This window comes from Leucopleurus acutus, assembly GCF_964270905.1.
Source record: "Leucopleurus acutus genome assembly, chromosome: 4".
NCBI classification, from domain to species: Eukaryota; Metazoa; Chordata; class Mammalia; order Artiodactyla; family Delphinidae; genus Leucopleurus; species Leucopleurus acutus.
This window is the reverse complement of record NC_139146.1, coordinates 116950569-116977772: the sequence shown is the minus strand read 5'-3', so window position 1 is coordinate 116977772 and position 27204 is coordinate 116950569. Positions and strand designations below refer to the sequence as shown.

Genomic DNA, 27204 nt, shown 5'->3' with positions numbered 1-27204 from the left:
TCGCTTATATGTGGAATCTAAAAGGAAAAAAAATGATACAAATGAACTTATTTCCAAAACAGAAAGAGACTCACAGACACAGAAAACCAACTTACGGTTACCAAAGGGGAAAGGGGGGTCAGGGGAGGGATAAATTAGGAGGCTGGGATTAATATACACACATATATACACTACTATGTATGAAATAGGTAACCAACAAGGACCTACTGTATAGCACAGGGAACTATATTCAATATTATATAATAACCTATAAGGGAAACCTATCTATCTATCTATCTATCTATATCTGAATCACTGTGCTATACACCTGAAACTTACATGATATTGGAAATCAACTATACTTCAATAAGTTTTTTTTAAAAAAGAAAAGCACTAATACACCCTGGTGGGGTGGAGCAGGCTGGTTTGGTCTTTGATGGGTCTTGTGGTGGGAGTCGGGGTTTGGGGGAGTGAGGAGATGGGAGGGGGGCTTCTGTATAGACAGAAACGTTGACTTGCTTGGAGGCTGTCAGCTCTTGACTGGAACCTTCCCTGGAAGAAGCAATTTTTCAAGAGCGTATGCTCTTTGTGTTCAAGAAGATGATGGTATATTTAAAATGCTTTCTCCTAAACATATCCCTTCCACCCTTCCCCGCCACTTCCATGAATTCCAAGAATGTTTACTATTCCACTGACAAACTCTTCTTTATTCAGACTTGTGGGATTCAGAGCTGTGTGCTGGTGCTCTTGGTGGTGAGGTGAAAGCCAGAGCTGATGGCTGCTCTCAGAGAGCTTACAGATGAGCCTATCAGGCGAGGCATAAATACAAGAAAAGGTAACTGACCTTCTGCAGGACCCTCAGTAATCCCAACCTGGTGTTCAACAGCCATCTGCCTGATCTCCACCTCTGGCCCAGCCTCCGTGCTCCCCCGACGGCCCCCTTGGCTCTGTCACCACCTGCGGTTACAGCTTCTCTTCTCTACTGGCAAATGCTGCTTTCCACTGCCAGCCCAATCGCATCCCTCTGCCATCTGAACAGGAACCAACTTGCCTCTACAGACTTGGCAATCTACCCCAAGCCTTTGGGATGGAAACCTCTTGGTAACTTGGATTCTTTAATTTCAGGGTTACCCTTTTTAGCTTTTAAAGACTCAAAGATGGTTCCCTCACGTATGAGGTAGATGGGTGAGGTATAGATGAAAAAACCGTGGCCTTGGCCACACGGAATTTCTGGCGCTTCTCGAAGCACTTCCATGCCTTTCTCCCCGCCTCTGCCTGGGAAATCCCCATTCTTTCTCAAAAACCCAGATCAGAAACCACATCCTCTTTGCAGCTGTCCGGACAGATGCAGCCACAACTTCTGTAGCTCTTCATCTCCCTCTTGGTTTGCTAGCTTCCTCCTGGGCCCTGAGGTGTCACCATCAGAGATGAAATCTCCCTCAGTATTTCCTCCTGGGGCTGCAGCTTCCAGTGCTGGTGCACTAGTTAGGTCCCCTTTGAGATCCTCATATTCGTGTTGTGCTGGGAATAACAGGCTTGATTTTGATTTAAAAGATGATTTCTTGGCTTACAATGTAACCTTTGCAAGTGACTTTCCTGGACAGTGAGGACGGAATGGTCTTGAATCTGGAAGTCGGAGCATCTGCTCTCCTACTGGTTGAAGAAGTGTCTTAAACATGAAACCTGCTGTAAATGGGAATAATAAACAGTGGTTCTCAACCTTGCCTACACTTTGGAATCACCTGCAGAGATTTAAAAAGCAGTGCCGGGCCCCACCCCCAGAGGTCTGATTTAATTTGTCTGGGTGCATCTGTGGCTCCAGAGACTTTTGAAAGCACCCTGGGTGACCCTGGTGTGCTGCCCAGGTTGGGAACAGCTGTGCGGACAGCCACCTGATGAGTCTCTTCAGGAAGGAGGAGACCCTTAATTGGTAACTCGGGGGCCATGCAATGCCAGGGAAGAATTGTGAGAACTAAAATATGTTAAAGGAAAAAAAAAAAAGGACAGGTAGACAAAAACAGGACCTACACAGGTAAATTCAGAATGATGATTCTTAAATGGCTTAACCTACTGGACTAGAACAAGGTGGGAAAAAGATGCAGAGGAGATAAGAGAGTTGCTCACGGAAGAGCTCAAGGCCAAAGAGGAGAAGCTGAGAGCAGCTGAACTTTCCCAGACCCGGGGAAATGCCACTTGGTGAGGGATTTACCTATGAAGTCAGAACAGTTCTGACTGGCTGTTGGGAGGTGTCTAAGGGGCAGGCAGGAAAGACCATTAGTTCTCAAAAACACAAAAAGGGAACCAAAGTCTAGAGCAGCCCCTGTCCCTGGGAGATGAAAGAACATTCACAGAGGCTGGGGGTGCGTGTGAGCCATGACTCCTGATTTGGGGAGGCTGGGGGTGAGGCCTGGACGCTCAAAGAGGGTGAGGATGAGTGCCTGTCTGAGCACTCGGCTGCTGGGCCAGGGTGCACGCTGCAAGGGCACTGCTCTCACTGTGCTCTGGGAGACCGGCATCCCTTCCAGAGACAATGCAGGTGGTACCCTTTGCAGGTGGGCAGCACTGTGGCATGCCCACTGCATGTCGTTGTTGCACCAAAATCCCCACGTCCTATAGTCAAGTTTCGGGTTTCCCTTGAATCCAAGGATGAAGAGACATGAGTTGAGAATCTGATTGGTCTTGCTGGTGGGGAAGGCTCTCTGCCCTTGGCTGGGAACCCAGGAGCCTCAGACATGAGATAGGGTGGCCCCTTCTATAACACACCCCTCATTTAGCTTGTGATGACTGTAACGAAAAATAGGTCCCACTCCATTAGAGATGGGTCAGCCTCCACCCCGTAGGACAAGCCTGGGCAGCAATGATGGGTGCCCTTGAGAACTTTGGAAGTGTGGAGGAAAAAGAAAAGCTGTCTTGTTTTTCTTGACCCATCAAGATTGATTCGTGGCAGCTCCTAGGGAAAGGGACCAGATGAGCAGGGTTATAGATGTGACAGGAATGTGCCACGAAGCATAGGCTTCATCCAGCCTAGTATATTTCAAACTGCACATTGTAACCTAGTAGTGGGTGTGAAACACTTTAGTTTGCATTGTGACCATTATTTTAAAAATAATCAAATAAACAGACAATATCAGTGCACTGCATATAGTAAGGATTAAGGATTGTTTAATGAAAATTTTATTCAGTTATACTTGAGTGTGTGTTCAACATTGCAGTGTGTAATATATTTCACTGCAAGTCTCCATTAAATAAATAAATAAACAGCTGCCTCCGTAACAAGCAGAATAAAAATAACCAGTTTTTTCCATCTCAGCGTGTGGGTAATTCAACTCTGCCTGGTTGGGAAAGTTCTATTAGCCTTGCTGTGAAAACTCAGGGTTATTTTTTTAGTAACAGACGTGCTGGTAGCAGAAAGTAGTTGCCTGTGCCTCTAAGAGCCTTTGGGAAGGATGCTGTCCCCACTCCACTACAGGCCCTTGAGGGCCTCAGAAGCTCGTCAACCCTCCAGGTGGCTTTTCCTCGCTTCTTTTCTGTGACTCATCTTGTCACTTGCATGCTACTCCCCTTAGGTTTGGGCCAAAAAACAAATGCTTCTTTTTAGGGCTTTATCTTCACAAGGCATCATGTCTTAGAATTTTCATGGGTGAGCTAAAGCTGTCACAATAACAAATGGGAAAAAACACAAATACCAGTGCCACCCAAAGCTGTCATTTTTGTTTGCTTGACGAGACTAAAAGGTGCCACTGAGGTACTGTGCGTAGTTGATGGTGAAATGAAAAGAAAACTCAGGTTTGGGTTTTACCCTCTGAAAGTTAGTGTTGGCTGATGGGGAGTGACAGCTCTCTTGGGGTTTGAATTGAATTCACATTCAAGGTTTTATTCGAAACACGAAAAAGCCTTTGTCCTTCAATTCCTTCAACACTGAGAATAGACTAACATCATCTACATTGCATGTGAAGTGGAAAGATTTATTTCTTTCTAAAGCTCAGGGAAGTTATTTTTCTAAAGCAATAAAACATTCCAAGGTCTTGACATAGATCACAGGAGAACTTTGGCCTCCTTCTTGTGGAACTATTCTGACTTGGTTTTTCTTTTTTTGTTAAAATAGGCCTTCAAGAAACCCCTCTTGAATTCTTCCTGATTATTATCCTAAATACGAAGTGCACCATCTGATATGTAAACAAAATGTGTCCCCAGTTTTCTCTGCATGGGAGAGGTTACCTTTATTGTGCTCATTGGAAGAAAATGCCATGTATAGTTTCTCTCAGAGACCGTACAGCCCAGTACCGCCTGGAGCAGCGGTGCCCAACATTTTTGGTACCAGGGACCGGTTTCATGGAAGACGGTTTTGCCATGGACTGGGGGTGGAGGAGAATGGTTTCGCGATGATTCAAGTGCATTACATGTATTGTGCACTTTATTTCTGTTATTATTACATTGTAATGTATATTGAAATAATTATACAACTCACCGTAAGGCTGACAGGGGTGGAGCTCAGGAGGCAATGTGAGCAATGGGGAGCGGCTGTAAATACACACGAAGCTTCGCTCACTCGCCCGCGGCTCACCTCCTGCTGTGCAACCCGGTTCCTAACAGGCCACGGACCAGCACTGATCCGTGGCCCAGGGGTTGGGGACCGCTGAGCTGGAGGACAGGCTCTGGGGCCAGAATGTCTGGGTTCTTACCTTCCTGCTGCCACTGGCTGCTGCCACCACTCACAGTCACAATAATACCAGCAGTTCTGAGGATATTCATCACCTGTCTACTGTGGGTCAGGCACTGGACTTTCCTCAACTCTAATCCTAAAAACAGGCCTTCCAGATTTGTTTTATTCTCCCCACTTACAGATGTGGAAACTGAGACTCAGAAAGGACCAGAGAAGACAGACACATAGCCACATGTATATCTTTTTACATTATTTCTTTTTTAATCTGACTTTGTCTTTCCAGCTTATTTTAGGGCCTACTTAATTGTGGGCAGGAAGAAGTATGCATATATTTAATCCCTTGAGTATCATAAAGCCAGCACAAAGCAAAGTTTAACCCATATTCTTACGTGCTGGTCCTCTGTGTTCCACTGGTTGGTGTTTTTAATGTGTGAAGCAAAAGAAGAAAGGTGAAATTTAGTATCTGTGTATTGACTCTCAGTGACATTTGTTTCCTGCAGTCTTTTAATCTGAACATTTTCAAACACAGATAATTCTAAAGAATAATACAGTAAACACCAGCACATCTACTACCAGATTCAACAATTATTAACATTTTACCACATTTGCTTTATCTACAATTTTTTCTCAGTCATTTAAAAGTAAGTTGCAGGGCTTCCCTGGTGGCGCAGTGGTTGAGAGTCCGCCTGCCGATGCAGGGGACATGGGTTCGTGCCCCGGTCCGGGAAGATCCCACATGCCGCGGAGCGGCTGGGCCCGTGAGCCATGGCCGCTAAGCCTGCGCGTCCGGAGCCTGTGCTCCTCAACGGGAGAGGCCACAACGGTGAGAGGCCCGTGTACCACCACCAAAAAAAAAAAAAAAAGTAAGTTGCAGATGTTATGGCCCTTTATTCCTAAATAATTCCACATGTATCCTCTTAAAATAAAGACATTATCATAACTTAGTAACAATCTGTCTAGTTAAAATTCAAATTTCTCCAGTTGTTCTCAAAATATCTTTTATAATTGATTTTTTTGAACCCATATTCTGTCAAGCTTATTGCATTGCATTTGATTGTTATTTGTTCTCTGTCTTTAGAACAGACTCTCACTTTTGACATTGACGTTTTGAAGAGACCAGGCCAGTTTTCTGTAGAACGTCCCACATTTTGAATTGTCTGATTATTTCCTTTTCTCCCTTATTTTCTGTATACTGGGAGCTGGTATAAAAGCATATTGAGATTAAAGTTGAGCATTTTTGGCAATAATTTCTCAAGGATGATGTGATGTGCTTCATATTTATCACATCAAAGGCCACCCAATGTCAAGTTCTTCCCCTATTCCTGATGCTAAATTTCATCCCTTGGTTAAGTGCCAGATTCCTCCTTTGTAAAATTTTATTTTCCCCTTTACAATTAGTAAGCAGTCTGGGGGATGATGCTTTGACATCTTGGGGATATCCTGCTTCCCAACAATCCTTTGACCTAATGAGTTTAGTATCTGTATTAGTTTGCTAGGGCTGCCGTAACAAAGTACCACAGACTGGGTGGCTTAAGCAACAGAAATTTATTGTCTCACAGTTCTGGAGGCTAGAAGGCTGGAATCAAGATGTTGGCAGGGTTGGTTCCTCCTGAGGGTTCTGAGGGAAGGATCTGTTCCAGGCTTCTCTCCTTGGCTTGCAGGTGGTTGTCTCCCGGTGTACCTTTACATCACCTTCCCTCTTTGTGTGCCTGTGTGTCCAAATTTCCTCATCTTCTAAGGACCCAGTCATATTGGTTCAGGGCCCACTCTTTACAGAGTCCATCTGTAAAGACCCTATCTCCATAAAAGGTCACATTCTGGGGGCACTTGGGGGTTAGGACTTCAATACATGAATTTTGGGGGGACAGAGTTCAACCCATAACAGCACCCACTGATGGTCTTGCCAGAATCCATTATTCATTTATTGGGGTCTTAGGTTGGGTTCTTTGGGAAACAGATTCTGAGAGGTAGATTCGTGTACTAGTTTATCAGCAACTGTGCTTGGTAACATCTGGAAGAAAAGGGGAGAAGCTATGCTGCAATGCTGGGGCCTCAGCCTATGCTTCAGGCAGCTCCGGAACTAGATGGTCCTTCAGAGATGTTGCAAATGGTGGCAAAGGGCCAGGCCTTCGTACCCCTTTATCAGCTAAGCATTCGTTGCAGGCTGCCCCCAGGGCGGGGGTGTGTTATAACTGTGGGCTGGGCAGCTTTGTTCCTTGGGAGAAGGAAGACTCAGCTGTGAGCTGTTAGGTACCAACAGTTCCAGTAGTTGGAGAAATGAGTGCCTGGGTCCTAGAGGGAGGGTTAGGGGTGTTGTGCCCACCACGTAGCACATGGGGTAACCGGGGGTTGCAGAAGGCTGGTTTCCTCCCCAAATCTACATTTGTTAGCTGGAACTCTTTTGAAAAGAAGAGCTTTCCCTCATCAACTGGGAATGAATTTTTTTTTTTTTTCCGGTAAGCGGGCCTCTCACTGTTGTGGCCTCTCCCGTTGCGGAGCACAGGCTCCGGACGCGCAGGCTCAGCGGCCATGGCTCACGGGCCCAGCCGCTCCGCGGCATGTGGGATCCTCCCGGACCGGGGCACGAACCCGTGTCCCCTGCATCGGCAGGCGGACTCTCAACCACTGCGCCACCAGGGAAGGCCCCTGGGAATGAATTTTAGTTCTTTCTAAAAAGACAGGGTAAATGCTTAAAGCTTTCCCTTTTAATCACCAGTTTTCCAAGTCAGGAGTTGATGTAACTCAGCTATACTTAGCGAGTTATGATTTTTGCCATTGTGGGCCCCTTCCGCCATCAAAAAAATTAGAAATTATATCTTACATCTGTGTGGGTGCAAAGACAAATATAACCTAGGCTGGATTCATTATTATACATTTACTATTATATTTGTTTTCCTTCCAAAGAAAATGTATTGTGGGCTTATCAGTGCTGTGTCTTCAGTGCCTAATGGACAAGGCCCTGGTTCTGCCCCAGCTCAAGGGCTGGGCGGGTGATAAACAAAGAGGTTTGATCCTAGTGTGTACCTGGGTACGGGGTGAGTGGGGCGAGGTCTCAAGGGAAGAGCATTTAGCTCCGGTAAAACGTTACCACTCAGGAAAATGAGGTGGCCTGGTGTTGCCAGGTCTTTCCATCTTTCAGGAGAAGCTAGAAATAGAGATTTTAAATCTTGGAATCCTCTATTTTTAACTGTTGGATCAGTTTTTCAAAATATCTGTGGGCTGATGGTGGCCTGAGGGCTGCCAGTTTGTCTGTGAGGCTCCTGGGGGAGGGATGTTGACCGTTTCCATACTGGGTACCTTACAGACAGCCGGGCACACCGAAGGTGCTGCTACATGCTTATCGAGGAAGGAAGGAAGGAAGGAAGGAAGGAATGGTGATATTTTGCTAAGGCAACTCATAAAATTAGGTTGGATTTTTTGCTTCAAAACCTGTGAGGATCAGAAAATCAGGCCCTGGATTTTGCTGCAAAGAAAAAAATCTGCCTTGGGCTATTCACAGCAATTTACAGAGACTTGGCAGGAATAAAAACGTGTGAAGGAAGCCCTTGAAACCGGAGTTCGTGAACTAGGTCAGGCTGCCCCGGTGATGTGGTCCCCAATCAGAGAATCGAAGAGGATTTCTTGGTATCTTGATAGAATGCTGTCTTATTAAAATTGTAACTCTTTTCTTCTATTTAAGGCAGAAACATTAGTGTGGTCAACGTTGGAAGGACTGTGTTTTGTCAATTTTCCCTTTGGGGGCACCAAGGCACCTCACTGCCAAACGTGTTCTGTCTCTGTCCTTGGCCTGCTCTGCTTCATGGGGGATGTTTGTTCCAAGCCCAGTGTGTTCACACGGAGCCCCGGGGAGGCCCCTTCTCTGGTCAGAAGAGGGGGGAGGAGGGAGAGGACATCCTTGAGGAGGAAGAAGACAGAGAGAAAGCTATGCCTCCCGGGACATTTCCCCTCCACTTCATTTTAATTCCCAGCCCTTTAAAGGGCTCAGACATCAAAGCAATATTGGTGCTTTGGGCTTCTCCTGTCAAACTTTCCTCCAACACACCCCTCCAGGGCTCAGTGCTCAGCCTTCTGAGGGCCTGGGTGACACATCTTCATGCCTCACTGCTGCTAACAGGCCTGCTGACTCCTGCCTAAACCTCTGGGCCGGGCTTCAACCATTGGCTGTCCTAATTCTATTAGGGAAATTGCTTGTTAGAAGAGAGAGAGAATGGTAACTCATAAGTACCCAGATAATTCAGATGATAAGGGCAGAAATCCTTCTTTTTTCCACTTCTCCCAAAATGACCAGTTTGGGTGCTGTTTCTAAATTTTAGTCTTCCTTCAGCAAGACTGTCATTTTTGATATTACAGTTTCCCATTTATGGTCAGAGACGTTAATGAGCATACACAATATGAAGCATATCTATAACAATATGAAGAATATGACTTCCTCTCTCTCTTGTCTCTCTCTCTCTCTCTCTCTCTCTCTCTCTCTCTCTCACACACACACACACACACACACACACACACACATTTACTGCCCAAGAGAAGAATCACAACTGAATAATTAATGGAAAAGGAAATTCAGTGTGCCCATAGTGCCGTGCATTATTCTCTTTGTATTCAATTATCTCTAATTCTGATTTTGATAGTTGTGTCTTGATCTTGATTGTGAGAGAGGGAGACAGAGAAGATGATGGGAGTTATCCTGTATCATGAACTGTGCTCGCTCTTCCCAAATTCACCTCCAAGAACCTGGGAGGACTGAGGATCAGGCTAAGGAAAAGAGTTGCTCTTGAGACCTGGGGCCTCCTTTCCTCTGAAGACCCTGCTTCCTGGTCTCCCAGCCTCAGTCTGAAAATCTTTGCCTAGTGATAAGAATAATGGTGTTTTCAGTAATGTTTATTAAGATATTACTCTTTGCTAAAACCTTATATATATATTTTCATTTGTCTCATGATAACCTTTTGAGATAGTCTTTTGTTTGTTTGTGTGTTTCATAGATAAGAAAACTAAGACTAAGAAAGAGTAAGATGATATTGCCCCCCACCAGCTAGGAAAAGATAGGCGACTGACCTGTGAATTCACTGATTTACCTGTGCACCTCCTCACTCCTCTGTGTAAGAAGCCAGTGTTCTCTGTGAGCTGTTCCAGCGAGCTCTGATTCCCACGCCTAATAAATGATCACACACCCCCACCCCCCAGAAGCTTTGTGTCATTTGAGGGAGAGAAAGAGGTTTTGAACAAGGAAGTAAGAAGGCATTGAGGGAGCTGGAAGCCACACTGGAAAGATTCCAGTCTGAACTAGTTTATGCTCTGGAATAGTTATCTCTCAGGGGCTTGCTTTGGTGTAGTACTGAAGAAATATTGATAGATCATAAAATAATAAAATAACTTTGATTTTTGTTTGTTTGTTGCATTTTTAGTAAAATGTTAAATGATCAACAGCTCCAAATATAGCTCTTCTCATATGTGTGGCCACTTTCATTAGATGCCAAATATTTTTAGAAGTGGACTGGACGCAGAGCAGTGTTAGTCTTTGACATTTTCTTAAGAACAAAAAGAATAAACTCTTCCACTCCCTTCCCCTAACCATTCAGTTGTCAACACCATTATGTAATGATTACGGACTCTTAAGGTTCTCTTTAACAAATTCTTATTCCTATCAAGGGACCCTTTTTTCTTTAATCAGACCTCTTCTCTCACCAAGGTGTGAAGGTGCCGCAATGCACAGATGGTCTTCAGCCATAGTTCTTTTATTTATTTTTATTTTTTAATGCCTTTATTGGAGTATAATTGCTTTACAATGGTGTGTTAGTTTCTGCTGTATAACAAAGTGAATCAGCTGTACATATACATATATCCCCCTATCTCCTCCCTCTTGTGTCTCCCTCCCACCCTCCCTATCCCACCCCTCTAGGTGGTCACAAAGCACGAGCTGATCTCCCTGTGCTATGCGGCTGCTTCCCACTAGCTATCTATTTTACGTTTGGTAGTGTATATATATCCATGCCACTCCTGGCTTACCCTAACCCCTCCCTGTGTCCTCAGTCTACATCTGCATCTTTATTCCTGTCCTGCCCCTAGGTTCTTCAGAACCATTTTTTTTTCTTTAGATTCCATATATATGTGTTAGCATACGGTATGTGTTTTTCTCTTACTGACTGACTTCACTTTGTATGACAGTCTCTAGGTCCATCCACCTCACTACAAATAACTCAATTTCGTTTCTTTTTATGGCTGAGTAATATTCCATTGTATATATGTGCCACATCTTCTTTATCCATTCAGTCTGTCGATGGACATTTAGATTGCTTCCAAGTCCTGGATATTGTAAATAGAGCTGCAATGAACATTAGCCATAGTTCTTTTAGCAGCTCAGTTCTTGTGTTTTTATATTATAGAATTGTTTTTGTGATGTTTTGAAGGCAGCCCTTTTCTCATGTTCTAAATTTAAAAATCTACATGAAATAAACTTTTTCACTCTGTGCCTGAGGAAAGAAAGAAAGCAGGAAGAGAATGTAGGAAGAGCAAGCATAGGCTGTGGGTAGGGAGATGAGACTTCCATCCTGGGCTTCTGTCACTAAAAATCCTTTTGCTTGCATCACGAGCCAAGAGGAGAAGCTAGGTTTCCTTGGTCCTAAATGAGTCTCTGCAGGAACTGGCCAGTGTCTTGCAACTCAAAGTGTGGTCCCTGGGATAGCAGCAGTGGCATTACCTGGGAGCTTGAAGGACATGTAGAATCTCTGGCCCTACCCAGACCTACTGGATTAGTATCTGCAATTCAATAAAATCCCTAGGTGATTTATAGGCACATTAGTTTAAGAAGCACTGTCCTTGTCCATCACTCCCATACTTGGCTGTTTAACTGAATCACCTGGGGTTACAAACCCCTGCTTCATCAGTATAAGGTTCTAGAAGATGTGTATAGATTTTAAAGCTCCTCAAGTAATTCTGATGCAGCTAGCCCAGCCCCAGAAGGAGCCCATTGGTACAGCCTATAGTGGCCAGCCTCCTAGGGCACAGAGCAGCATGAGAAGGGAGAGTATGTGTCTGCAGGGGCTCATGGAGACTATCTAGCGCAAGTGATCATTTCAGCCCACTAGAATCCATCTAACACAACACTTTCTGTTATTCTAAATTTGATCATGTAACATTCTTTAGTGGTACCCTCTTGTCCTCAAGATCAAATATCTCTTTTTAGTATCACATATATGCCTTTCTAGTCAGGCCTCTGCCTGGTTTTTGCATTTCATTTCACCCCACACCCCCTCCCAGGAGTCAGACCCAAACACTTGGCAGTGCTCCTCCCAGGAACCTTCACACCTCCATGCCTTTGCTCACACATCACCTCTACCTGGAATGCCAGTCCCTCCTTCAGGGACTCCTGTAGCACCTCTGTCTCTCCTTCATTGTGTTCATCACCCACATAATGATTTGCTTAATATCCATCTAGAGACTGCCCACAAGGAAAGGGACTACATCTGTCTTGTTTGGACCTGGATAGGAGCAGTTTTGATTGGGGTGGGGATGAAAGAAGGGCAAAATCCTAATTGAATGGGCTTAAGAGAAAATGGGAAGTGAAGACCTGTTATCCACAATTAAGAGACAATCCATTCAATGAATTATGTGTAAAAGGAAGCAGAGAAATGGAATAGGATCTAGATAGGGAAAGGGTGTCGAGAGGTTTTTTAATTTTGTTTTTTGAAATGAGAAAAATAACAGCTTGGCTATAGGCCACAGGAATAATATGGAGGGAGGATATTGATGATGCAGAGAGAAGGGAAATGGCAGAGCAATTGGGTAGGATGGAGGGGATACGATGCACAAGGAAGGGCCAGCCTTAAAGGGCACGTGGACTGGCCATCTGTAGGAATGCAGGAATGGCAGGGTGCACAGGCTCGGATGCTGGAGGGTGGCTAGAGGTGGTAGGGCCTGAGGAGGTTCTGCTATTCTCAAACAGAAGCAAAGTTATCAGACGGGGAGGGGGAAGGAGATTTTGGGAGGTGAGGTGATTGGAGCAGGTATGAAATAGACATCTAGGAGAGAGGGAGAACATATGGACCAGGGGAAAGTACTATGATTTCTGGGTAATACTAAAGCCCGGTTAAGGTTAAAGGTTCATGAATTTTAAAGTGAAACCAATCAGCATGGTTGCATATTTTTCTCCTGCTAAGTTAGTTTCACAGGTACCAGCTGAGAATATGTGGAAGGACATACATGATCCCTGCCCTCCTGGACATTATGTTTTAGATGGGAAGATGGCATTAGATGAACAATTCCTTATTTCATTACAAAGTGATGATTGCCGTTGGAAAACACAGAGGGCCAGAGAGCATGTAACAGGGATTCCTGGTCTAGCCTGAGTGCCTGAAGTGAGACCTGTGGATACAGAATGAGGTCGTTTAAAAGACCCGAATTCTTCCTTGGTTTTTTGTTTGAATTATAGATACTGCGGTGCAACAGCAGAGTGGTAACATGCTATGCTATAACTTTATGGTTGTTAGTGATCCGCTGTGGCTTTCATTCTAATTGTCATATATGCTGTAAATCAACCCGGAAAAGTAGGATTTGCCCAGGACTTCAGAACAGTCTAAGTGGACCTGACTGAAGGCAGGAAGGATGCTTGAGGAAAACAGGCAGTACCTGTAAAATGCATGAAATATATCTTCGCCCTCCTGTTCCATTCCCTTTCCATTGAATCTTCCTAGAAGATGCGGGCACTTCCAGAACGGAGCACCTATCTTCCTGCAGCCCATGTGCAGCACAGCAGAAGGGGGCAGAGTGGAAGGGGGTGGGGATTGCAAAGAGGGGCTGTTGGTTATTGCTACGTATGATAGAATTACTAAGACAACATTGTAAGTCAACTCTACTTCAATTAAAAATAAAAAGATAGAATTTAGCAGGTTTTAATAGTAAAAAGAAACCCTTTGCTTCTAAGCCCACAGTTTTCAAGAGCCTGAAAATGTTCTGATTTCGAGTGAAGTGTTGAAATAGCACCTAGGAGGAAATGGCCTCGGAATCTCGAACTTTGTAAACCCAAACCTTTAACAGGAGGACATAAGGTCTAATTGCAATCCTTTGTAACTCCATCTCATGAGAGGGCCTTGCCCTGTGGCTGCAGTCCCTTGTCAGTCCTTCTTTCTCACATCTGGTGGGTCAGCTAAACACTCAGACCCTGGACCAACAACATCAGCAAACCTGCAAACTTGTTAGAAACAAATCTCGTGGGTGTCTCCCCAGATGTACTGAATCTCTGGGAGTAGGGCCCAGCATCTGCATTTTAACAAGGTCCCCTGGCACTTTAAAGTTCAGGAATCAATGACTTAAAATATTATTGCTCTTTCTTCCGACTTCTTTGTTTTCAGCTTGTTTATGATATGATATGCTATGCTTTGCTGAGCTATGATATATGATATGATATATGAGATGTGAGTTACTCCTACAGCTCCCCCATGAAACCAGAGAGATGTGAGGAAGCAAGGCCAGTGAAGTCACACCAGATTTCAAGAAGAACGTTCCCAAGAAATCAGAGCAGGATTCTCTACCTCGGCACTGTTGACTTTTTGGTAGTGGTACCTTTTTGTTGTAGGCAGCATCTGGGCATTGCAGGGTGCTCAGCAGCATCCCTGGCCTCCACCCACTAGAAGGGTGCCAGTAGCACCCTTCATGTTTTGCATTGTGACAACTAATAATTGTCTTGGAGACTTTGCTAAATGTCCCAGGAAGGGGAGCAAACAAAATTGCCCACCCGCTTGAGAACCTCTGGCTTAGAGTAATGGAAAGCGAGGGAGTCTTCACAGGGGGTTAGCTGGGAAAGGGATAGTTTACCCTTGGGCGTAACCAGGCATAACCAGGGCAAGAACATATGCTAATGCTGCTTGTCAGGCCTGGCTGACATTTTATGTGCATTACTTCTTTCTATCCTTACAACAAACCCATAGGGCAGGTACTATTTTCCCCACTTTATGGATGAAAAAAACAAGGTTTAGAGATTAAGTCACACTGATAAGTGATACACCAAGGATTCAATCCCAGGTTCATCTTAACCATTATGACATATGGCCCATCATTTACTTATATGTATCTCTGTATCTCTATGTGTATCTGTCTATCCATCTATGGCTCTGTCTTTCTCCATTTATCTGCCAAATCTCAGAAAGACTGGAGAAGAGAAACAGTCATTTGTTGGCCAGAGCCCAAGTGTGACTTTGAAAACACTGAAGCTGGCGGGAAAGGCAGATATCTAAGTGCGTTGTCTTCTCCCACACAGGCTCCACCCCACCCCCCATGTGGCCCTGTCCCCAGGAGCCTTGGCCCTCTGCGTCCTTCCTCCGCCTCGCCTCTTCCCTTTCCTCGGTGGAAGACAGGTCCGCGCATGTTTTGTGCTTCGTGTCCTCCTGTCGGAGCCCCCCTGCACACCTGCCCGCCAGCCCGGGGCTTGGATATCAAAGACTCCTCTGTGGAGACTCCTGGCGAGCAGCTCGCACCATCAAAGGGAGCCGCCAGGAGAAGAGTGCAAACGGCCCGAGTTCACACAAAAGGGCAAGCGGGTCTCTCCTGATCTGGAGTTGCTTAGCATTTACGAAGCCCCGTGGGAGTCAGCTCGGGGTGGCGGGCGGGGGCGGGGGGGGGTGTTGGAGGGAGCACAATACACTCTGGATCTGGGTTTCTCCATCTGTAAATTCAGGGGATGGGACCAGATGGTCTCTAAGGGAGGATGTACCTTATAGGGCAGCGGTTTCTCAGGCCCGGTAGTGCATCAGAATCACCTGTGGAGAGAGGTGCCCGCTCTACCAGCCCTCATTTCTGATTCACTGGGCCCCATGGGCCTTGCGGCTGTTAAAGATGCCAGATGACTGCAATGCGCTGCCAGGGCTGAGGACCACTGCACCAGAGGAGAGGGCTTGGGGCTGCACTGAGCTGGCCTTTGGGCCCCAGCTCTGTCGTTGTGAGATCCAGAGGCATTTACTTAATGGCTCTGGGCTTCAGTTTTGCCCATCTGTAAAATGGGGATTAGGATATCTACCTCATAGGAATAAAACAATAAAATTAGATATATTGGTCAAGTGACGGTCTGTGGCAGGCATGCAGTGAGAGTAGGCTCCCTTCTCCAGCCTCCTTTCTGACACTGTTATGCAGTGTGGTGCATTTTTCTTTTTTTAATTGGACTTTTACTGTGCACTGGTTTAAGAAAGCATGGGAACCAACTTCTTTTTGCACTCTGTTCCCAAATACCGATCTTTTCATTTTATCACTCCCGTAATAGGGATTGCAGTGATCTTATGTGTGCAAAGTATTTGAAGGTGAATGAAAGGAGGTTATTTTAAGAAGTATTATACACACTACTATATATAAAATAGAGAAACGGCAAACACCTACTGTATAGCACAGCGAACTATATTCAGTAGCTTGTAATAATCTATAATGAAAAAGAGTCTGAAAAAGAATATGTATATATATTCATATATATATATGAATCACTTTGCTGTACACCAGAAAGTAACACAACATTGTAAATTAACTATATGTCAATTAAAATATTAATAAATAAATAAAATGGTGATAATAACTGTCCCCATCTACCTCATAGGGTGGTTGTGAAGATTAAATAGGTTAATATATGTAAGCATGCCTGATGCAGAGCACATGCTTAATAAGTGTTACCTTATTATCTCAAAGGCCTCTAATTTGTGGAGGGGAAAAAAAGGAAGAAAAATATGAGAAAGGGAAGAGAGGGAAGAGAGAATTTGGAAACAACTCACCTATTTAAAGTGTGCAATTCATTGGTTTTTAGTATATTCGCAGGATTGTGCAACTATCACCAAAATCAATTCCCAAACTTATTTTTTTTTTTCCTGCAGTACGCGGGCCTCTCACTGTTGTGGTCTCTCCCGTTGTGGAGCACAGGCTCCGGACGCGCAGGCTCAGCGGCCATGGCTCACGGGGCCAGCCGCTCCGCGGCATGTGCGATCTTCGCGGACCGGGGCACGAACCCGTGTCCCCTGTATCGGCAGGCGGACTCTCAACCACTGCGCCACCAGGGAAGCCCAATTCCCAACCATTTTTAACACTCTTTACCGCCAAACCCTGTACCTGTTAGTAGTCATTCCCCACTTCTCCTCCTTGTCCCCAGCCCCATGCAATGTGAATCTACTTTCTGTTCCTGTAGGTGGCAAACTCTTCTTAAACTGGGATTTAAACTGTGCCTTCCTTCCCTCGAGGGAAGTTTCCTACTTAAGTCTTGCATTAGTTACTTACAGCTGCAGAACAAATTACCCCAATATTTAGCAGTTTAAAACAACATGCATTCACTTTCTCATAGTTTTTGTGGAGCAGGGGTCCTGGTACAACTAGGCTGGGTCTTCTGCTTCAGGATCTCTCATAAGGCAGCAAAGTGTTGGCCAGGGCTGTGGTCTTAACTGAAGGCTCAGCTGGGGAAGGAACTACTCCCAAGCTCACTTACACCATTGCTGGCAGGACTCGGTTCCTTGAGGACTGTTGAACTGAGAGCCTCATTTCCTCACTGGCTGGTGGCTGTAGGAAACCGTGAGTTCCTTGCCATCTGGGCCTTCCTGACATGGCAGCTTACTTCACCAGGCCCAAGGGAAGAGAGCATCTGCTAGCAAAACAGAAATCATATCTTTTGTAACCTAATCATGGAACGGATATTCCCTCAATGTTACTATGTTCTTTTGGTTAGAAGCAAGTTACTCAAGGGTAGGAGACTACACAAGGCTGTGAATGCCAGGAAGTGGGGAGTGTTGGGACCATCTTGGAGGCTGTGAACAAAAGCTCTATCCTGCAACCTTCCCATGAGTTCTGTAGGCTACTCAATATCTTATTCTTTTTTTTTAATATTTATGTATTTATTTGGCTGCACTGGGTTTTAGTTGCAGCACGTGGGATCTTCATTGTGGCAAGCAAACTCTTAGTTGCAGCATGTGGGATCTAATTCCCTGACCAGGGATCAAACCTGGGCCCCCTGCATTGGAAGTGCACAGTCTTAGCCACTGGACCACAAGGGAAGTCCCTACTCAGTATCTTTTTAATACATTTCTTTTTGGCTTCAGATAACTAGAATTGGTGACACTTATTTGCATACAGACCAACATGTTTGTCGCTTACTGTTCTGTAATTTTGTGATTCTGGTTTCTATTGCTTTAGCACCTTTCTCTATGAGGTGAAAGTCACTTGGTAAAGTTATTGGCACTGCTTATTACTCCTTTTTTTTTTTTCCGAAATCATCACTTCTGTGTCTGAGCACTTTAATACCTTAGAGCCAGCTAGCCAGAATTCATCAGAACTTGTTTGGATATTAATTTCCACAAACATCATAGAAGACAGGTTAAGAACGTCTCGTATTAGCCCTGTCAAAATAGGAAAACTGAGTCCTTTTAATGGAACAGGCCATAAAGCCTCACATCCAGCCCAGGGTTTTTGCAGTTTATCCTCATTTGGACTATGAACAGAAGGTTGCTTTCTTTCCTAGAGATTCTGCAGAATTTTAGTATCAGAAATCCAGTGCATACTGGCTTAAGCAAGAAAAGGGAATTTGTTGGCTCACATCACTAGGAGAAATACTGGGGAGGCCCACAGGATCAAAAGAAGAGCTATAGAACTCCAGGGCCTGCAACCAGTGACTCAATGCAGGCATTTATCCTTCTAGCTCTTGTGGAGCTAGCTCTGTCCATCATCTTCATGACTTGCTTTCTGGGCCTCATTCTTTACTATTAAAATCATGCATTGGTTTGTGACCTTTAGTCTTTAAGCCAGAAGAGAGAAAAGTTGGGTCAGGTGTTTATTCCCAGGACAAGGAAGATGGGATATAATGCTAGGCCAGCCCTGGGTCACACAGCCACATTCATGTTGCCAAAAGAAAGACCATGAAAAACCAATAGCCACTACTGCCCAGTACAGGCTCTTACTCGAGCCCATTGTCAGTGGCCCAGACATGCACAGACCAACCAACCCCTGAAATATTGGAGATCCTAAAAAGGACAAGACAATGCCATAGTCCGTGGTAAGGCCCTGTCTGGGAACCATGGATTAGAGAGATTCCATTTGGCCAATATATTTCATGGAGTCTGGGAATTCATCTTATTATAGCCAAGGTCCAGTGTCTTAGTCCACTGGCAAAAGGGTCACATTGAATTTTTCCATTATAGATTTCACTTGTTCCCTAACTGCTTGACAGTTGGAAAAAAGTTATTAGCAGAGCCATGAAGGCCAGGGATGACATGGAAAATAGCTGTCCATTTCATGGACTCATGACCAAGGTTAAATTACAACAACAAAAAAGGTCAGAGCTTTTTATTTACTGCTACTTTCTGTGATTTATGGGCAGATTGTTGTTTTTTGTTTTTAACCTTTCAAAGAAGGAATGATTTGTCAAGTTCATGAAAACCACATGTACTCATACTCATTAATCTTAGTGCCAAGGGTGAGTCTAGTTCTTAGACCATATACATATGGATTGAGATCAAGATTAGTCAGACTTGACTTTTGGAAGATGTAACAGTGTGCTCCCTGTAAATATGTGTATCAACACTGATGTTACCCTAGTAATTCTCCCAAAGAAGTCCTACGGAGGGTTCCCTAAGAACTTGGCCTGGGTACCATTCACAACTGCTCAGGGATGTACTCACAGCTGGTCACTTGGTCTTTGGCACTTCTTTATGGAGGGCCTTGTATGTGCTAAGTGCCAGAAGAAATTGTGTAGGATTGTGTGTAAGCCTGATCCTGCCTACATATAGCCTGGTTTAGGGCTGTCCCCTCAAGTAAGGAAGCAGCTCACATTTAAATTTAAATTGAGATCCAGTATTAAAGGTGTAGGGTGTAGAGAAGTGAAGATAAAACTAACCATTTACCTGATTGATGTCTCCCTCAGACAAAGGAGAGTATAGAGGGCAGGTACTCTGCTCTTGGTTCAGACAGACTTGGGTTTGGCTCTTAGCAAAGACACTCCCTAACCTTGTGACACTGGGGAATTAGTTAACTTCTTTAAACCTTTGTTTTCTCAACTGTAAAATGGTCCTAATAATAATACAAACCCTATAAGGGTCGTTTGATGTGTTTTAATAAGATAATCCAAGTAAGACATTTAGCGTTGTGTGGGAACATTGCTTTAAAACCACTAGAGTAGTTGTAATAATCTTAGGAGTTGTGGTTTTTTTGGTCCCTTGGGGTCTCCTTCCTACCGCGCACTCAACCTTTCCCAAGTGTCGTATAAAGAGCAAATCAACACCACCACCTAGGGACAACATGGGCAGAGGGAGGCTTTAGAACTAGGCTGACCTGGGTTTATATGCAGGATTTAACTCTCAGAGAGCCAGTTCCTCAACTGTAAAATGAGATGCTAATACATTTTATGAGGATTAGAGATAATATATTTAAATGTGTGACAGATAATAAGCTCCACTGTAGTTTGGCTCTAAAAAAATTCCCCCCCTGGCCATCTTTACCAGCTCAGTCATAGTGATGGTATAAGTGAGGAGCTCTAGAAGACAAATCTCAGCTGTCCTTGGTGTCACTTTTAGCCTCATTCTTACTGGCCCTGAGCCGGACTTCATTGCTTTAAGTCTGGCCTGAGTTCCTTCAAACCAAGGAAGCCCTGAAAACGGGCACTGTTGTTTAGAAGTACACTCTTCATAGAACTCATCCTGCCATGGGTGCCAATTAAGAAGTAAGATAGAGAGCTATCTCAGCTCCACCGAGAGTGGATGTGTAAGAATTACAAAGGCACGCTAATATGGTTGTGATTTTGTATCCAGACTGGCAAGAAACATTTGCAAATAGAAGATTCCTTTGATATAGAAAAAATGATGTTCCAAGGTCAAAGTTTCTTGAGGAAAGTTCTCTCCACTTCCGCCTGTACTGGAAAACTACAAATCAATAAAAAGTCTGCATTTCCCCAAGTTACTGATTCTTCACATTGCAGATTCTTCCCCTGATACCATTTCACACAGGTTCCTATTCAGGAGAGAAAAAAGTTGGGGGAAATTTAAAAGCACTGACATCTGCTGACATTCTCCCTGCTTGTGTCTTGCAGCCTACTTCTGCTTCCTCCTGACTGCTCTGGGTGTGACAGCTGGTGCCCATCGCTTGTGGAGCCACAGGTCCTACAAGGCCAAGCTGCCCCTGAGGATATTTCTGGCCGCTGCCAACTCCATGGCTTTCCAGGTGGGGATGGAGAGTCCTTGCTGCCGTAGGGACCTAGAGCAGGTGGCAGTGTGAGAGGAGGCACCCAGTGGGGTGGACATCCTCCATGCCCACTCTAGGCCCAAGCACTCCCTGCCTGTGTCAACTTTTTATCCTTGTAGCTTTAGATACTATAAAATGTTCCTGGGGGCCTTAGAGCACCAAGGCGTGCTAAACTACAGAGGAGGTAAGGAAATTCCTCCCTCCAGAGTCCACGCCCTAAACATGACCCGAAACCCTCAACATCTGTCTAGCTCTGATGAGGGCCAAGTTCTGTGCTGAGCATGCTCTATGCATATCACCTTTGATCCTCACAGTAACCCCACAAGCTAGGTGTTATGCATGCCCCCATTTTACAGATGAGGAAACTAAGGCTTAATGAAGTTAAAGAACTTATCTCATTATCTGGCTAAAAATGGTACATCCAGATAGGCAAACGCAGTTCTGACTCCAAAGCCACTGCTTCTACAACACGTATTCCTGAGGTCACCCTTTAACATTGTGGTGAAAAGTCTATTATTCAATGTGGATTTGGAAGACTCAAGATTTAAGTCTTACTCTGATGGTTGCTAGCTGTGACTCACTCATCTCCAGTTTCTTCATCTGTAAAAATAAGAATATGACTTTATTTTCAGAGTTGTTATGAAATCATGATAAAAATGTAAATGGGGTCACAACTGTACTGGGATTGGGCCATATCCTTGAGGAGTGTGCCAGTCCTAGGCCATTTCCCACCACCTTGGACACTTTCTGAGCTGCTGGAATTTTGGTTTGATCATGAATCTCTGTTTTCCCAATTCCTCATCTGATCCAGGCAGGGTGGGTGAGAACAATTTGTTTTCAAAATTTCTGCCAGTGTTATGAGGGCAGATGATTCAAGTCCTGTGTATTTTCACCCATTAGGAAGAAATGGAAATTCCCAAAACTGCTTTAGGGTCCAGGGAAACAGGCGACTCAAGAGCCTCTCTGTGACCCTCAGACGTGCAGGTCAGGTGGTCACCTCTGCAACAGGCCTCCCATCCCTACAAGACAGCCTGACCCTGAGCATTTGTCTAAGTTGCCCTGTGTCTAAGAATTCATTTCCCAATTTTAGGCTTCCCTCCTGTCTGAGCATTCATAATGCAAAAAGGATCCAGCACAATACATCACTCGGGGATCACAGTTCATATTATGAATATCTACCGGATAATTCAAGCACAGTTGGGAATAGGCACCAGGGTCCTAGGAGGAAGCTGTTTGCACAAAGGAGCAGCTGGCAGATTCTCGTTTTCATGTTCTTTTGCTGGCAATGGGAACTATGCTGCACTTTATTTTGACTTCAACAATCTCAGTGTTGTGCTTTATTTATCATAACAATGGATTATGATAATGCTAAGTTACAAATTCATTAATTTAGGTCTTAGATGCTATTTAGGACTTAACTCAGTAATTTTCACTTATTTTGTTCAAGCAATTTATTATTTTTAGCCTTCAAGTACACGCTCATGTAGTTATAAAGCACCTCTATTACCAGAATTTTTTCCGACATACATAACTTGAACTTGAGAACCTAAACCTCTTTTCCAAATGAAACTGTTTGTTTATAACTCAATTTTTGAGAACCTAAGTTTCCTTTACAAAACATCACATAACAGAACATCACACTGTGATTTTAAATTTATTTTGGGGGGAAAGTATATTGTGGAGGAAAGTATCCAGGTCTTTGAATAAATTCAGGCCATTTGCTGGATATAGGCTTTTGTGCACATCTTTGTTCCTTCATCTGCAAAAATTGGGAGGAGCTAATAATATTTACTTCACATGGTTACTGGGAGGATGAAATAATGAATAATACATGCCTAGCTTATAGTGGCACTCAGTGAATATCGTTCCCCTCTTCTTTATGAGATTTGGCATACCACCTCATTCCTTTCTGTATTTTTGTGCCTACCATATAGAAAATACTCAGTGATTGTTAAGTGAATGAATAGTTTTATAAAGTATTTTCATAAATCATCAAATTTGAACTAAGCATGCTTCCTCCAGGCCCACATTCGTAGTGGATTTTTTTTCATTAATTCAGCAAATATTTATTGAGCACCTACTATGTGGCAGGCACTGAATTAGGCATAGTGGGCACAATGATTTGCAAACACAGTCACATCCTTACCTTCATGGAGGCTTCCATCTAATGGAATATTAAATTTTCCACAGTTTCCCAGTGGAAATAGTGCTTTATGGGTCTGCAGTTTTATAACAATGTCACTTAGACCTAGATGAGAGGTATCTGTAAGATCAGCAAAGGGCCAGCTTCCATACAATGCCTGTATCAGAGGGAAATAATTCAGTCAATTCAGATCATTTAACCCTAGGAAGAGAACCGCCTGGGAAAGTAAAAAATGTGCTGTGATCTGCCAGTCTAGGGTACTGACCTACAACCCTGACTTAATGCAGAGTCATTGATTCAGGTTACCTTTGATATCCCCTTGGGTTTTTAAAGATAGTTTAAAAGGTTCTCTTCCACTTTCTTCCATCAGAATGGTCATGCCTTTGGCCAAAATGGACCAAGTCATGCCATGGTTATCTCTTAGGATCAGCAGGGCTTTTGCTAGCTGCTGCAAACAAGATCTTGATCATTAAGAGCAGTGGTCTTTTTGGCACCAGGGACTGGTTTGTGGAAGACAGTTTTTCCACAGGTGAGGGGGAGCGTGCATGGTTCAGGTGGTAATGCCAGCAATGGGGAGCCATGGGGAGTGGCAAACGAAGCTTCGCTCGCTTGCCCCCTGCTCACCTCCTGCTGTGTGGCCTCATTCCTAACAGGCTGGGGACTGGTAGCAGTGGATGGGGACCCCTGATTAAGAGCAGTTTTAAAATTGTGACTGAAACATTTGAACTTCCCTTTTCTCTTTGTTCTGTAGAGGACGTATGTATGGCTCAGAGGGCAATAGTGGGCAAGGTGAGGTACTTTTAGTCTGAAAAGATGATGATGGGGCAGGAATGCCAGACAAGGAGCTGTAATAATCCTCTGTCCCCTCCACACCCTTGCATTCAGCAAAGACCTCCTGAATTCCTCTCTCACCTGTTCTCCTTCCTTACCAGTAGGTTGCAAGTCAACCCGAAAGCTGCTTGCAGACTTCTTGTAATTTTCTCCTAGTCAAATATGGACCCAGGTAAGGGATTCCTGCCATCCAGTGGTCTCCAAGAGTTCAGTTTTCACAAAGTAGCCAGGACTTTGGATTTGTGTTGTCATGCTCATGCACACACCCCTGCTGGCTGCAGCTGGGTCTCTTGTGAAGTCAGTCCAACCAAAAGCACCAGTAGATGCTTCAGCCTCCTCCCTTACTGTCCACATTTACTCATCAGATCCTAGTAAAGAGGCATTGGATTTCAAGCAGTAAGGGAGCTAAAGAAATTTAGTCTAAGTCCCCTTTGTTTTACAGAAGGATAAACAGAGGCCCAAAGAATGTCAGTGACTTGTCAAAAGTCACACAGCTAGTTAGTGGATAGACCAGACTGAAACCTAAGTCTCCTGACCACAGCCCCCACCCCCACCCCACGCATCTTTTGGCTTACCCGTGGATGTTCTTATGTGATGCCCAACCGTGTGATTTGTAGACAACTTTTAATTTGGTCTTGTTCTTTATCCACCCTGACATCCCTGTCTTTAACTGGTATATTTAGACCATTCACATTTAAAGTGATTATTGATATAGGTGAATTAATATCTACCATGTTTCTGTTTGCTATTCATTGCCCTTGTTCTTTGTTTCTTTTTTTTTGTCTTTCACTCTTTTTCTGTCTTCGCTGGTTTTATTTGAGCGTTTTATATGATTCTATTTTCTTTCCTCTCTTGACATGTCAATTATACATCTTTTCAAATTCTTTTTAGTGGTTGCTCTAGAGTTTGTAAAATACGTTTAGAACTAGTCCAAGTCCACTCTCAAATAACGCTGTACCACTTCAGGTACTGCACTAGTATTCCCACTTCCTCTTTCCTGTCCCTTATGACATTGCTGTCATTCATTTCACATATCCATAAGCTATAATCACCAAATTCATATTTGCTATTATTATCTCAAGCCAACTGTTATCTATTAGATCAATTAAGAATAAGAAACTTGAAGATTTTATTTTACCTTCATTTATTCATTCTCTAACACTCTTCTTTCTTTATGGAACTCTAAGTTTCCAACCTATGCTATTTTCCTTCTCTCTAAAGAATTTCTGTCATTTCTTGCCAGGCAGGTCTACTGGTGACAAATTTCCTCAATTTTTGTTTGTCTAAGAAAGACTTTATTTCTTCTTCACTTTTGAAGAATAACTTTGCTGAGTACAGAATTCAAGGATGTGTGTTTTTCTTTCAACATTTAAAATAATTTACTCCACTTTCTTCTTGCTTATATGTTTCTTAAGAGAAATCTGGTGTAATTCTTATCCTCACTCCTGTATAGGTAAGGTGTTTTTTTCTCCCTTTGGTTTCTTTCAAGATTTTCTTTTTGTCTTCAGGTTGAATATGATATGCCTAGATATAGATTTTTTGCTATTTATCCTGCTTGGTACTCTCTGACCTCCCTGGATCTGTGGTTTGGTGTCTGTCATTAATTTTAGAAACATTTCTTTCAGCCATTATTACTTCAGATATTTCTACTGTTTGTTTGTTCCTCCTTCCCTCTTGCCCACTCTTCTTTTCTCTCTCTCTTTCCCTCCCTCCTTCTTTCTTTCCTTCCTTCCATACTTCTTTATTTCTCCTTTGGGTATTCCCATTACACACAACTTATACCTTTTATAATTGTCCTACAGTTCCTAGATATTCTGTTCCATCTTTTCTCTTCACATTTCAGTTTGGGAAGTTGCTATTGATAGCAACTTAGTCTTCAATTCAGTGATTCTTTCCTTAGCCATGTCCAGTCTAGTGATGAGCCCATCAAAAACATTTTTCATTTCTTACAGTTTTTCTGACTTCTAGCAGTTTCTTCTCATTCTTTCTTAGAGTTTCCATCACTCTGCTTATATTACCCATCTGTTCTGGCATGTTGTCCACTTTTTCTATTAGAGCCCTTAGCATATCAATCATAATTGTTTTATTTATTTATTTTTAAAATTTATTTATTTTTGACTGCGTTGGGTCTTCATTGCTGTGTGCGGGCTTTCTCTAGTTGCAGCAAGTGGGAGCTACTCTTCGTGTGGTGCACGGGCTTCTCACTGAGGTGGCTTCTCTTGTTGCGGAGCATGGGCTCTAGGTGTGTGGGCTTCAGTAGTTTTGGCACATGGGCTCTGTAGTTGTGGCTTGCAGGCTCTAGAGCACAGGCTCAGTAGTTGTGGTGCACGGGCTTAGTTATTCCATGGCATGTGGGATCTTCCAGACCAGGGCTTAAACCCATGTCCCCTGCATTGGCAGGCAGATTCTTAACCACTGTGCTACCAGGGAAGTCCACCATAATTGTTTTAAATTACCAGTCTGATAACTCCAACATCTCTCTTGTATCTGAGTCTGGTTCTGATGCTTGCTTTTTCTTTTAAGATGGTAATTTTTTTGCCTTTTGGCATACTTTGTAATTTTTTGTTCAAAGCTGGACATGATGTACTGGGTAACAGGAACTGAGGAAATAAGCTTTAGTGTGAGGTTTTATGCTTATCTGGCTAGAAATTAGGCTGTGTTACCTTGTGCTATAGCTGTAGTGGTTTCCTCTAGTGGCCTTGTTTTTGTCCTTCCTTCGCTATCTCTGGGCTTTCCTAGAGACTTCTTCTTAAACAGGAGTTAAGGCTTTTAGTTCTTTCAGTCAAATCCCCTGTTATTGTACAGGAGCCCTATTGACATGGAGGTGAGGGGGAACATCCTCAGTCCTGTGACTAGGTCTCAGTCTTTTGTTGAGCTGGAGCTGAGTATTTACCTCCCCCAGGTTAATCAGGCTTTGGTAAAACCCCAGTTGATTAAGCTCTGGTAAAATCATTTCTCTTGAGGACAGATCTTGCTAAGGGGAGCAGAGAGATCTGCCTTGAATTTCAAAATGGTTACTTTTCTCCCCCTCCTGCTGGAAGAGCAAGGGGATTTTTGTCAGTTGATCATAGTGAGAACCTGGTAGGGATCCTGGAGGTAAAATTCATGAAAGTGTCGGGGCACCTGGACTGCCCCCTAGGAGCTTTTAACTCTCAAGCTCGTCCATGCTAAACCTCCAGCAATTCATCAATTACACCTGAAAGTATTCCTACCCATCCTGGCACCAGCTGCAGACTTTTCCTCTTGGACCTCTGCTCCTGCTAGACTGTGATTCTCCGTAACTGCCTGTCCATCTCTCTAGTTTTTGGTGCAGCAGTTTGCCCCATGACCTCAATTCTCTGAAAGATCTAAGAAGACTTGTTGATTTTCAGTTTATTTGGCTTTTTTTTCTTGTTGCAAGGATGGA

The 27204-nt window shown here is 43.8% G+C and overlaps 1 protein-coding gene across 1 annotated transcript in view; it reads left to right on the top strand.

Annotated features, from left to right (window-relative positions):
- SCD5 (stearoyl-CoA desaturase 5) overlaps positions 1-27204 on the top strand; it is a gene marked incomplete at its 3' end in the record, with an annotated part of 155576 nt that overhangs the window by 64331 nt on the left and 64041 nt on the right. Inside the window, exon 2 of the mRNA XM_082837823.1 lies at positions 20673-20803. Within this exon, the coding sequence (XP_082693949.1) occupies positions 20673-20803 (131 nt within the window). The remainder of the gene's footprint in view (positions 1-20672; positions 20804-27204) is intronic.